The sequence below is a fragment of the Lytechinus variegatus genome, chromosome 3 (genome assembly GCF_018143015.1).
Source record: "Lytechinus variegatus isolate NC3 chromosome 3, Lvar_3.0, whole genome shotgun sequence".
NCBI classification, from domain to species: domain Eukaryota; kingdom Metazoa; phylum Echinodermata; class Echinoidea; order Temnopleuroida; family Toxopneustidae; genus Lytechinus; species Lytechinus variegatus.
Window position 1 is genome coordinate 3,771,271 of NC_054742.1, and position 14,257 is coordinate 3,785,527.

The 14,257-nt window shown below is 34.1% G+C and overlaps 1 protein-coding gene across 1 annotated transcript; it reads left to right on the forward strand.

Annotated features, from left to right (window-relative positions):
- Positions 1-2,725: 2,725 nt before the first annotated feature.
- LOC121410013 lies at positions 2,726-11,765 on the forward strand. Its single transcript, XM_041601826.1, has 9 exons — positions 2,726-3,154; positions 4,363-4,563; positions 5,679-5,796; positions 7,835-7,920; positions 8,532-8,597; positions 10,366-10,420; positions 10,565-10,666; positions 11,194-11,271; positions 11,615-11,765. The coding sequence occupies exons 1-9, from the start codon at positions 2,937-2,939 to the stop codon at positions 11,741-11,743; spliced, it is 1,053 nt and encodes a 350-aa protein (XP_041457760.1). The 5' UTR covers positions 2,726-2,936; the 3' UTR covers positions 11,744-11,765.
- Positions 11,766-14,257: the final 2,492 nt, after the last annotated feature.

Consider the following 14,257-nt stretch of genomic DNA (forward strand, 5'->3'; position numbering starts at 1 on the left):
TGTTGAACTTGATAAAGTACATTGCGTAATAGTGGGAGTGTGTCTGAAATGGTGTGAAAATCAGAAGTACAAAAGAGCCTTTTTAGATGGGAGAGCCAAGTTTAATGCACAAAATCTCTTGGTTATCTTAATCAATTACAACCAGTTTATTTATTGAAAATAATGCATAGGAAATTCATGAAACATAGACCTAAGGGTAAATGATTGTTTTGCACACGTTTTAGGTCACATGATCATGGTCAAAGCCACTTTAATGTTTTCTTCTGTGAATAATTATTCAACAGCTGTTTTCAAAGTTAGCACTGCTGCTATATCAAATCGTGTAATGCATGACATGAGAGACTGCCAGAGGTGTTCCTCTTGTTTATGATTTGTGACCTAAATTTACCGAGTATAATTCACCACAATGCAAAGTTAACTTTTAGAAAAGAAGATTATATAAGCGAAACATTAGCGAATGTTGGCGAAAATTCACCCACTATTAAGACTTATGAATAAAATTACTCGGTTTTTATTTTGGTTCTATTAAGTTTATTTTCCTGAGCATTTGAATTGCAGAGAAATTATTTTTGAAACTGTTGTGTGAAAAGTATTTCGTAAAATATGTAATTATATAATAAAGACAATGTCAAAGAAAGAACTAACCATCAGTCCATCAATGATGGGAATTTATAATACACAAATAAAAAAAAGACTAATGCTTGAAAGACTAACATAAATGATTGATTTGGTTTTTACGGAAGTACATAATTATAGAGCACTTCTCAAAGTTGAATTTGATGAATGATTTTTCATTTCAAACAGAAGGGCCGAGACATTAAGTGCCAAATATTATGAGTAATTCTGACAAGATTGTAATCTATCAGATAAGAATTGAAAATAGAATTCTCTTTGATAGCCTCTCTAGCTAGTGCTTTGCCATAATGGCAACTACCATGGTAACAGGGCCAATCGAAATCAAAATTACCACGTTAGTTGCCATGATGGCATAATTAAAACAGTTGGAACTCTTATGAAACGGGCCCCTGGTGTGTAAATCTTAACATTATTTCGAAAAATATTTTATTGTATGTAGACAATGTAAAAGAAAGAACTAACGAACTTGCTTGGTTATGATATCCTTATTTTCGGATATTATATTTTCTATTATTACTACTATACTACTACTACTACTACTACTACTACTACTACAATAACTACTACTACTACTGCTCCTACTATTACTACTGCTCATACCACTACTACCACCACCACTACTACTACTACTACTACTATAGTACTACTACTACTACTGTTGCTGCTGCTGCTACTACTACTACTACTACTACTACTACTACTAATTCTACTACTACTTCAAGGGTGTGGTACTCTACAACATAGGCGGATCCAGGGAGGGGCCTGCCCCCCCTCCCCATTAGCGGAGCCAAAAAAGGGGGAGAAAAAAGGGGAAAAGAGAGGAGAAAAACAGAAGGGGAAACATGAGGGGAGGAAGATGAGTGAATAAAATAAAATGATGGGAAGACTTGGAAAATAATTTTAAAAAATCTTTTTAATGTCACATTATACAATTTTCGTTCACGCTTCGCGCTCGTACTGCCTTTTAGGTGATTTACATATCTTGCTCAATATGGAGCTTATCAAATTTTGAAGTCAATATGCAAAACATATTTCAGCTCGGAAATCGAAATTTCAATATTTTGTTTCTTTTGATCAGATCAAAACATATATTGAAAAAGTTCTGCTCGCGCTTCGAGCTCGCAATAAATATTAAGTTAGATGAACATCTCGTTTAGGATCACATACATCGCCCAGAATGTTTGAATTTTCGGAGAAAATATATGAAAAAAATGAAAATAGCTCGCGCTTTGCGCTCGCAATTTTTAAATAAGACTTATGAGATTATTACACAGTGCCTATCAAAAAAAGTTTACACTTAAAAGAAAAAAATCCTGTAATATCCTGAAGATTTGTCCTCATTGGTACAGATCCATTATGACGATAACTGGCATCCCTGTGAAATAAATAAACTACTTCTTCTATCATGACTATGAAGGATAGGCTTAAATTGGTAGGAAACAATAGTTAACTGCCTTGTACAAAATGTTTGAGTAAGGCATTAACCAGTGGCGGCACCAGGATTTAATTGGGGCAATATATTACTTTTGCTTGTTTCACAAAATTAAATGATACGAGCGCGCAGCGCGAGCTATAAATGTTGATATATCAATTAAAAGGACATTTTACAGAACACATAATGAAAATAAATTTGAAATTAAATTAAAAAAAAATAATGAAAGCTTGATGTCCGATCTGAAATGCATATTGAATTCATAACTTGATAGTTTAAGCTCCATATCAGCCTATTTATTGAGCAAGATAATACTCATCCAACATGCAATGCGAGCGCGAGCGAAAATTTTGTATCGCGAAATGAAAGATTTTTATATTTTCAAAGTTTTCCCCTTTAATTTTTTTAATTCACTCCTATTCTTCCTCTTTTCCCCTCTTCTTTTTTCCTCCTCTCATTTCCCTATGCATTCCCCTCCCTTTTTTTGATTAACTTTTCTAACTCCTAATTTCTTTCATTTCACTTTTCCTTTTTATTTTGGTTTTATTTTAGTTTTCATAATTCTCTTGGATGGGCTGCGCTCCTAACGGGAGTAAGGGAGGGGGCGGGGGCAAATGCCCACCCCGGCCTTGGTGCCGTCATTGGCATGAACAGGTGTTAATGAGTTATACCGGTTTCGCGGAAGAAGTTATATGTTTCATAACAAACATTGTGTAACAAGAACAAGTCTGTCTTTAAACTATTTGGTTTCTAAATAATTTCTGTACAACAATTCAATTCGTCAATCCGAAGTCATACGCTTGATCGTGAAGCAGTGCATGATATAATTGGAAAAGGCAGAAATCAGACTACATCACATTGATTGACCATGTCGAGTACAAGGATATCAAGAAGGGTTACTGTTGTCGGTGGGGGAATTGTAGGGTTGTCCACAGCCATTATCATTCAGGAAAACATACCAAATGTGCACGTCGAATTGGTTGACGACTTCGGGTTAACGTCTATGCTGCTTGGGAGATCAATCCCAAATCTCACTGGAGCTACAAGCCAATCGGCGATCAGAAATAGATCAGATGACATTCAGAGGTGAGAATTTATTCTACATAATTAATTTGTTTCAATGAATTGTCTTTTCAATGACAGAGTAATTAGACAGGTTTTGTGCTTGCAAATATTTAAGCCTCAAAGAAAATAACAGTGGAACAAAGTTGCCAATGGGGCGGGGGATCAGGGGGAGAAAGGGTGGGAGAGAGAAGTGTTATTTTGGTACCAATTATTATCACACGATGTGATGTGTCTATATTATTTTAAAATAAAGGCCTTCACGCTTGAACGTTAAACATACAATGTTAGCCGATTGTCACTTTAACTATCTTGGGTTACTTAGGCCAGAATTTCAAATGAGAATGGATTCTATGAGAGAAGCAGGCAGACTAAATAGCTTAAATTACTTTTGGAAGTTATTTTAATATTATATTTGGTCGTAAAAGTTAATGAATCTATATTTTCTATAGGCACATTTTCCTTATATCACAAAATATTTTTGTATATTCTAGCTAATCTTACCGTCAAATGAACACACGCTTCTACCGCAAATATTACTAGTTGGTGCGTTGAATCAACACAGTTATTTAATTTAACTTTTGAGGGACGGGGAGGGGGCTTATTTGTACTCAGAATTTATACCAATTCTAAGGATTCTGTTCAATATCAGAATAAAAAGGTTAATTGATTATATTTTCCTTTGCTAAATATTTGTTAGTCGTAAAACCGACGCGTGTATGTACGGGCCGTGGTGTTATTCTGGGAATGTGCCGGCGTACATCTTTAAGCAGTTATTATGGCAGAAAAAATAAATGTCTGGATATGCATATTATAGCAGTTACTCTTTTCTTTGGTTGTTGGAAACTGAAAGACTTCGGTTGAAAAAGAAGATGAATGTAATAGAAAATGAATGATATCACTATCTCTATTTAATTGCATCAAATTAAGAATGGATATGGAAGCAAATTTGGCAAGCAAGGTGGTTATCACCGCAGGCCCATGGTGAATTTTGGATGACTACCAAAAGAGTGTGATTATTTATCCGTCGCTCGCTGCGTTCGCTCGTATACTACGCCCATGTATGATTTCAAAAGGCAATGCAACAAGGAACGTAAAGCAGAGTGTATTATTTTCTAGCTTACTAAAGGAAAACAAATGAATTTGTAAAGTGAGGTGATCAATTGCTTTATGTTGTGAGAAATCTTTGGTCCAATTTGACAATTCAAATCTATACTTATGATATTAATCAGTGCCTATGCGGATGGACGATCAATTGCTGCTGACTTCATAAAAGATGGTCTCAATGTTGGAGCTGCTTCACTGTTAACCCAGGAACTTTCAAGCACGATTTCATTACCGAGGGCGTGGCCATTGGATGATGACGTCATATGGATGCCTCATTCAATTCCTGGTATTGATGACGACACTTCCGAGAGGGGCGGATATCTCAGGTAAACACACAAAATATATTTGTCTTATAATGGTTTTGCGGGGAGGAATACTGGATTGATATTTCATTCTTTTCTGTAACTGGACTAGAGCGAGTTCGTCGAAAATGTTCGATGGCAAATGAACCATTGAAATATTTTTAATTGCATTTCATTGCCATGGTATCCACTGGATAACCATTGAAATGAATGAAAGTATAGATAGATAACCCAATCATAGTGTAGACCAAGAGCTCCAGGCTCACTCACTATCTGTTGTTCCAATGAACTACATTGGCTACACCTATATCTCAGGGGATACTTAAAGGACAAGTCTACCCCAACAAAAACCTGATTTGAATAAAAGGAGAAAAATTCAAGCATAACACTGAAAATTTCATCAAAATCGGATGTAACATAAGAAAGTTATGACATTTTAAAGTTTCGCTTCATTTCACAAAACAGTTACACATCGCAGTCGGTATGCAAATGAGGGAACTGATGACATCACTCACTCACTATTTCTTTTCTATTTTATTATATGGAATATGAAATATTTTGATTTTCTCGTCATTGTCATGTGAAATGAAGTTTCATTCCTCCCTGAACACGTGGAATTCCCGATTATTCTTAACATTCTGTGCTTCAGGAAAGGAGGTCCTAATCATCAAATTCGTAAAAATTGAAATATTGTAAAATTCAAATAATAAAAAACAAAAGAAATAGTGACATCGTCGACTCTCTCATTTGGATGTAACTGGCTTGTTCATATAACTATTTTGTTAAAAAAATAAGCGAAACTTTGAAATGTCATAACTTTCTTACTTTACATCCGATTTTGATGAAATTTTCAGCATTGTGCTTATCTGATTTTTCTCTATTGATTCAAATCAACATGTTTCTTAGGTGGACTTGACCTTTAATCAAAATAATGTCAGAAAATTATAAACAACCAGAAAAGACGACTATTCCTGTCTCGGTTCATGCAGGGTTGACAACAACCACAATATTCTTCTCTTCTTTTATAAGGAGAAAAAAAATCGATTCCATTTGATTATCAGTGTTGCTTAAAGAGTTCACCATTGTCTTTTTTGGATCACCAGTCTTGTTATTAATATCCAATCACTTATTTTATCAAGATTCTGGGCAGTACTGACATGGTATCACTTATATGAAATGACGCAGAAAGAAAGCTCGATGAAAACAGGAGTACGTCTGGTTTCAAACTATCATCATTATCAATGGACAAACAAAGGGGTGAGTTAACAGCTGTCTTTTAGTTGCTCATAATAGTATTGGCAAGGTTTCGTCCGTTCTACAATTAAGTGACTAATATCAATCAGTCAAATTCTACCCTTGTGTTGAAACAATGATAGATCACAGATGTGGGGATGTCTTATGGTCTAGTGGTTAAGACTCTCGTCTTTCAATCTGAGGGATGTTGGCTCGATTCCTAGCCATTATGTGTCTTCCTCCAGCAAGAAATTAACGCACAATGTGCTGCAGTCGACCCAGGTGATGTGAATGGATACCCGATAGGAAAAAAATCATCGAATGCTTGTGCGCCTAGGTAGCCCAGCTTAAGCCAGGGTAATGATAATAGGGCCCGCTGGGAAAATAAAATCGGAATAGGAGTGGCTACCCTGAGTAAATATACCGTTATTATCATTAATAATTCCATATGATGATCTTGATCATCCGAATTTAACCAGTGAAAGTAAGTTACATAATTTTTTGGTTTCATTTTTTTGTCTTCAAAATAACCACCTTGATATCACATTACACTTTAATAACTTGGATACACCGTTTCAGGTTATTGTAACTGCACCTATGTTCAGTTCATTGAGTGATACATACTGCTTTTTTTATATCTCATTGATAATTTGTCATTCTGATATTAGTTTTGTTACTTTTTTTGTCAACAGTAATGATGTGATCTGGTGTTTGTAATCATGAAATCAATAACAAAACAAAATTAAAAAAACCTTTGTTAATTATACACATTATACTGTGTGAGTAAAAAAAATGACACCTTATAAATCCCGATTTTAAAGAAATATTTCATGAACGCATAATTACACGTGGCTTTCTCCAAAATAATTTGATACCATATTTATCTGGTAGATCTATGTGTTAATGCTTGGATAATTAGGAGGTATTTTTTAATAAGAAGTTTGATTTGCGCCAAAATAAGGCATGGCTGCAATGAATGAATCCAGATGCCAATGTCATAATCCTACATGAGTTTGTAAACAGTTCAGAGGCGTCGATCTTGGGGGGGGGGGGGACAGCGCTCCATTGATTTCGGATATGCAAAAAAAAAAAAAAACAAGATGGTAATGTTCAGCAAGCGAGATTGAGATATACAAAACTCGTTCTTTATTTAAAATCGTGCTCAAAATGTCCACTTTTCAGATCGGAATTCAAACATTTTCAGCTCGCTCGCATCATTTCTGTAGTAAAACCCCATACTTTTCATGATTAAATAGGTGAATATAAATTTCCCGTTTTCAGTTCTAAGCCTCAAAAAACTCCTGCTTCGATTTGCAATAATCTTTTGTTGGATATATATCTTGTTCTTATCAAGAACGTCCATTAAACTGTCATTTTTTTTCAGATCAAAATATTAAAATTTTCAGCTCGCGCTTCGTGCACGTATTAATTTGTTGGTGAGATACGTGTCTGTGTCTCATGAGTCATATACATACATATATATACATATAGATTTATATATGCCTATGTGTGTGTGGGGGGGTAGGTGGGTGTTTTGTACGATCGAGCGCCTTTGAAACGTTGATTAATTATTTTGCCCCCCCATCTGAAAACGGGATCGATGCCCCTGGTAAACATAATATTGCAAACCCCCTTTTCAATGAAATTAACTTAAGAATAATTACTGATGCCATTTACTGAAAAAGGGTGTTTTGCAATGGATTTTTAATGCAACCCTTGTAGGATTATAACATAAACATCTGGATTCATTGGAGACATGCCTTACTTTGGTGCAAGTAAAAATGTACATCACTGCAAAGAATAACTACCAATTATCCAGGCATGGAGATGTATCACATAAATATGGTATCAAATTATTTGGTAGAAGATACTCTTTCCAGACATATATAATGACTATGTACTCATGTCTTATTTTTTCTTAAATCGCTGTTTTATTGACTCGTGTGGTATAATGAAGGCATATTTGATTTCCTATCCTATAAAGTGCTTGGCTGGGTCAAAAAGGAACAAATAGGCCAATGTTATCATAAAGGGTAATGTTAAAAGATAATCTTGCTCAAAGGTATCTGATTGGTGGAAAGACTTGCTACCCGGTTACACATGCCATGAAGTCCCACAGCACGATAACAAGATGGAATCCAGTTCGTTGTAAGTATAAATTATTATTATTATTATATATATATATTTAAATATATATTCACTTTATCACATATATTTCAGTATCAGAAGAATTATCTCCCCATTTTTACCACGGCTTCTTTTTTGTATAACTGTTCTATTTTAAAGACCTTATTGGAAGCGAAAAAATGAAATTATAACCTATTCACCAATGGAAAGCTAATAAGCTACAAAATACAACAAAGCCAATTTCATCCATTTGAAATCACAGTTTATCAGCTGCTGGGTTTTTCTTTTCGAAACATTCCAATTAGAAAACATAAAAAAAGAGTCTTATTGTTCTATTCACTGGCAAGGATGTCATCTCAAGTGGACGGAGTTGTGATCGCATGCTTTTACACGTTTTAAAAAAGAAGATTAGTTTATTATTGATTACAATTTACAAATTCATTTATTTTTAGAAGATTTGTACAGAAAATGTCTTTGGAATTATTTGGCATTTTTTCTTTTATGCTTCTTATATGGCCACTATTGCTTTGTCAGGTAAAATGTTATTTCCAAACTCAATGCAAATTTTCTCATGTTGTTATTCTTAAATCACCTATTCGTTTTTTATCTACATCATTCTTTTATTTACTCAGGTACAAGACAAGTTTTACGACAGCGATGATAAATGTTCCTAGATATGTGCAATACCTTACAGAAAGGTATTTTTTCATCAGAATTGATATTGTTATCATCCTTCTTCTCACCCAAATCAAAGGTGTGGGAGTTTGTATTGATCAACAGTTGAACAAAGATATAGTTTGAACATGGACCTACTACGTACAGGTCCATGGTGTGATGAATAGGTAAAACAAAGACGATGCAGGTTACACGTTGAGTGTACTAGCACAAAGCTTTCCGGCTCTAAGCCTTCTTCAGTATATTTGCTAAATGTAACAAAATGAAACAAATAATACGAAATCTTAAACAATTTGACAAAGCTGAAAGCAAATGCCGAATCAAATTATTACTTGATTACTTTGGTTTACCGAGCGCTACATTGTCTATATTCATATGACAGTTTAATTTGCTTGATTTCATCAAACTGTTCTCATTTCTCAATTGTATTTCGTTGCTTTCAGTGTTGTCAAATTATTTGTATTATTTGTTTCAGGATATTAAATTTAGCACATACACTGAAGAAGGGTAAGAGCAGAAAGTTTTATTATACACACCGCGTGGCCTCACAATGGACGTGGACTAAGCATATATCCTAAGGTGGAGGCCGGACCATGATCAATCAGCCTATTCTACATCAGTCATAATACAAAAACAATTACCGGGTATATCATTATAATGTTCCTCCATGTTGTGAAATAGAAAGACAATGTAACTTTTCAAAGAGAATTGGATACGAAAGTCAATCTCATGCCAACAGATGAGTGTATAATTAAGCAAAGATATTCTACAAATATTTTATTTTCCTTCTCTTCTTCCCAGGCCATTTACCTTGTCCCCCCTACTCAAAGTAGTAGGGGCGACACAATATCAAATGTCCCCCTACTATACTATTTGTGGTATTTTATTATGGTAAGAAATACATCATTAAAAATGAAAAAAAAAATCCTTACTCTTTTCTTCTTCTCTTTCATTTCTACTTTATCCATATTCAATTATCCAATTTCAAATTGTATTTACATGTACAATTTTTGTATGACTTTTTATGGCCAAATAAATAATAATAATAACGAAATAAAACATTTAGGATGAGATGACCTTACTTTTGGGATGATAACCTGTTTTATGCTTGTCAAATTTTGTCAACATGACCTTAATTTTTTTTTTTTTTTTGGGGGGGGGTTGTCAAATTTTCCAGCCCCTTGCCCCCCTACCTTTTGGGAGAGATTAACTAAAGACGGCAGTTGTTCTGGCAAAATCGATTATGTTAAGTGCACTTCTTTAAAAGATATGTCATCACTTATAACATTGCCAAATTTACATCATGAGAAACTATGTGTCATCAAGGGGTCATTAAAACCGAACAAGGACTGTTGAAGGTTGTCATCAAATAAACATTCACTGATGATTCTAGTGAAATCCATTATTTTGCCGTAAACACACATTAGCTCACAATAAGTTCAAAAGATTTTCAGGGGGCCAGACATGGTGTATGGGGCAAAATTTTTAAATAGATGAGAGCAAGCAAAAAAATTGACATTTTTAATATAAAAATGTAGTTTTGTGATATATTTTATGTAATATTCAGAAAATAACATATTTCATTGCATTTCCTTGCCTTTACTCCTTTTTTACTTGGTCATGATTTTTTTAAGGAGGGGGGGGGGTGGGAGGGAGATCTATGGCCCCAAACGCTCCCTCCCCCAAGTTCCAGAGAATGAGTTTAATATATATTGTTTTGCCTATCTTGCAAATTGTTGATATGATGTTTTGTCCAGATTTCTTTATTTATGTATACATTTTTTTATAAAGATTTCTGAGGTGTGGTGGAAAATTGACAAGAGGACACATTTCATCGATAAATGAGGTGAGACTGTGATCCTCATGAAATATCAATGTACTTCTCACCTTTTCTTCTTTTTATTCCCTGCATATCTTCTCTGTTATGTCTTCATCCCCCGCCTTCTCCATATATTATTTTGACCTTTTTTTATTCTTTCCCCATGTCAAGTTATCATGCCCAAGTGAGTTGGTCGTTAACTGTTCAGGTATGAACACCAGTGAACTGAATAAGAAAGAAGTATCTCCTACTGACAAGGCCAAGCATTCACCAGTAAGTAGAGTTTAAGATGTAGTATTTCCTCAAGCTCTTAATAAAATGATGCTTGACTTTACGCATGACTGTTCTTAGGTGCTACATGTAAGATATAGCAAAAGAAAGGATCACCAGTAGTACATTAAAGTCGAGCATAACTAACAAACAGCTTTATGATGCAACCCTGGAATCAACTGATTAAAGAAATGCATTTAAATACAACTTCAAAGAAATCAATCGCAAGTCTCTAAAATGCCTATTTCCTATCAGGTTGTATTTGATTGTAATTCTTCCAGGAACAGGCCCAAGGTCAGGATGAAGAAAAGGAAAGCAATGAGAACACTATAACGATGTATAAAGTATGCCTATTCTCAATTTAAAAAAAGGATTAAATAATGACAGCACAGCACTAATATAACTTATGTACATAAATATAAACTAAGGCTTGGACAACGCGAGCGCACTTTACACTATGTCATCATATATGAAAGATTTGGTTATGTACTCTTATTTTTCCTTTCATTTCTCATGACATGAAACTCAAGTCTATGAAGGCATCGAACTTCTTAGATTACCTGCACATAGAATCAGAGACAGTCACACATAAAGGACGCCCACTACCGGTAAGCATATTAACCAGATTTTTTTTTCAGTTTTCTTCTGGAGCTATTAAGGGCATATATTTTCAATTTTCCTATGCAGTGTACAAAGTGCATATCACCACATTCAATCGTTCCTCAACAGGATTTTGAAAAACTATTTTCATAAATCTCATATGAGTTATTTAAGGTTAAAATCAAGTTACAATCAGTTTAATTTAAATATGATTATTCCCTATCAATTTACATTGTATTGTAAAATATGAGTTAGGCTGATAGAAAGACAGACAAATACGAGTTGAGATATATTATAAAAAAACCCCTTCATAAATGATTCATTTTATTTTTCTCACAATATTTTGTTTAGGTTGTCCACAACTATGGATATGACAAAGAAGAATTGATAACTTTACATTGGGGATGTGGTCAAGAAGCATGTAGACTAGTAAGTGATATCATGGCAAGACGCTACGTTGGACTATCCTCAAAGCTGTGACAGGGTACAATCAACATAACATGTATTATGAAAAAATTTGACAAGAGCCCAAAATGTGAAGTGAAAATAGATTCATGAAAATTTTCATATTGTTAAAAAAAAGCAAATTCAGAATAATTCTATCGAGGTTGACAAAGTCTACTAGGTTTGTCCCCCCCCCCCCCCCTTTATCACTCCTTTCATTTAAAGAGAATATGAACCATCTCAAGTTCTCAATTCTGGCCAGGTTTATGACCCATAATACAATATTCTGTGCAGTGTATTCTTGTAATAAAGGCCACTTGAATAATTCTTTTCAATACACAAAGTATATTACCAAATAGGCTATTTCATCCTCTGTATTACTTCATAATTATCTCAAAATGTATATTGTTAATTCTAGTTATTCATAACACAGTCAATGAGAAACAAACACAAATTGTTGGGTCAGTTTGCTCACCCTTTAAAACTTGGGCAAGGGCAAACAATTATTAGCCTGGAATATGATTTTCTTTCATTATTCACTGGTAATGATAATTATATTAAGAATTTCATCTGGTTGCATGTGTATATTACTTGGTATATGATTCCCTACATCCCTATTTGTCATATTGACAATTCATGATTGAAATTTCAGATTTTAAAGGCAATCTCGGTAGCATAAAGTTGACTTAACAGAAGGGGGTTTCAAACCGTCTCGATCACAAGAATCCTCGTTGAATTACGAGAACATTTTTAGGCTCAAAAATACCCATTGATTATTCCTGCATTCACACCGCCCCAAAACATACCCTTCGGGAAGATCCTAAAGTTACGAGCATGCGCAGTATGGTCTGATAAGCAAGCGAGGTGCGAGATTCAAAATCACTAGCTCAGCAGCCACCCAAGGCGCCTGCGCCCAACTACACACTGGGCTATAAGTTCCCGTAAATTGCTTTCACATCGCCAAAATACCTGTGACCTTGGAAAAATCCCCGCGAAAGTTCTTGTAATTTTGACATGTACCTACTATTTAGTGGATATTTTCTTTCGGGTAGATAACGCGTAATTTGCTTTCACATTGCCAATATTACCTGGTATTTTCTGATCGGGGTAAATTTAACGATCAGAAAATACCTGGAACTGACAAACTTCGAGGCGGTCTGAAACCACCTAGTGAAAAATCAAACAATATAACAATGTAAATTTCATCAAATATAGATGTGAAATACACTTTCCCTTAGTTTTACACAAATCTGACACAACACAATGATATCCAAATGAGAGAGCTGATGATGTCATATACTCCTGTGACATGAAATACAGTGGTGATAAAACGTTAGTTAACCCCACCAGAAAATGCACTCCCTCGTGCCGGGTGTTGAATGGAGACAACAACACTTCAATTTTTAGCAATCATTGAAAACCAAACTTTATTGAATGTAATATTTTATCACCTGACTTCAAAATTAAATATCAAAGATGGCAGAATTTGAAAACTTTTAAATATGTTCATTTTCTGGTGTTGGGGTTTTAGCACCACTGTATTTCTCTAATATATGTAGATGTAATGAAAACAGCAATTTCATATGTTCATGGAAAGACCAACTGTATGTGGGTGTGTGTGACATCATTATTACATATGTAATTTAGATAAAATTTTCAGTGTTATACTTGTTTGATTTTTTTTTATTTCTTAGAATTCAAATCAATGTTGTTGAGGTGAAATTGTATTCACGTTTTGGTTGACCTAAAAATAATTTGATACAGAGTTTGAAAGCTAGCCAGTAGAATTATAAAAACACATTTAACTTCCTTTTGAGTTTCTTTCTAACAAATATACAAAATAATCAATTGAGAATTGGAATAGGCTCTACATGATTGTGTATTATTGAAGAGTGCTTAGAGACTTTGGATAAAGTAAGTGTGAAGTGTTGCAATATTAAAGCAAATATCATAATACATGAGCAATAATCTTTTCATTTTTGATTATGTGCATTTTGTATGTGGATAAAGAAAACATTGAAAATTGAATGTAGATATCATTACTAATTAATAACAAATCAATCAAGTATTTTTATCAACATGACATTTGTGTAATTTTTCACACTACATTAGCTTGCTCCCCCCCATAAGAGTGTCATTGTTTAAATTTCATTGGATCAACTGTTGTTTGAAATAAATTAAATTAAAAAAATCATGACTGATTGACGAATGAAGTTTATTAATTTCAATATTCATTTTCAGATTCTATCAAACTCTTTGTGCATTGACCCGTAAACCCCTTGTGTGTTGCATTATTTTAGCAGTGACAAAGGAAATACATAGTGTTGTGCAAAATTGCGAACTGAACGCAGAAAGAGTTAACATGACAACATGCAATTAAACATATCAATATGATGAAGTTCACAATCAAAGCTTGTCATAAAAATGGTTTTCTTTATTCAACATGGCTTTGCATTCACTTATTTTGAAAATTACTTGAAAATAAAGATAAGTTCTATTACCAGATTCAAATATGAAGTAACAGTGATTGGTAAATATTTATTATAATGC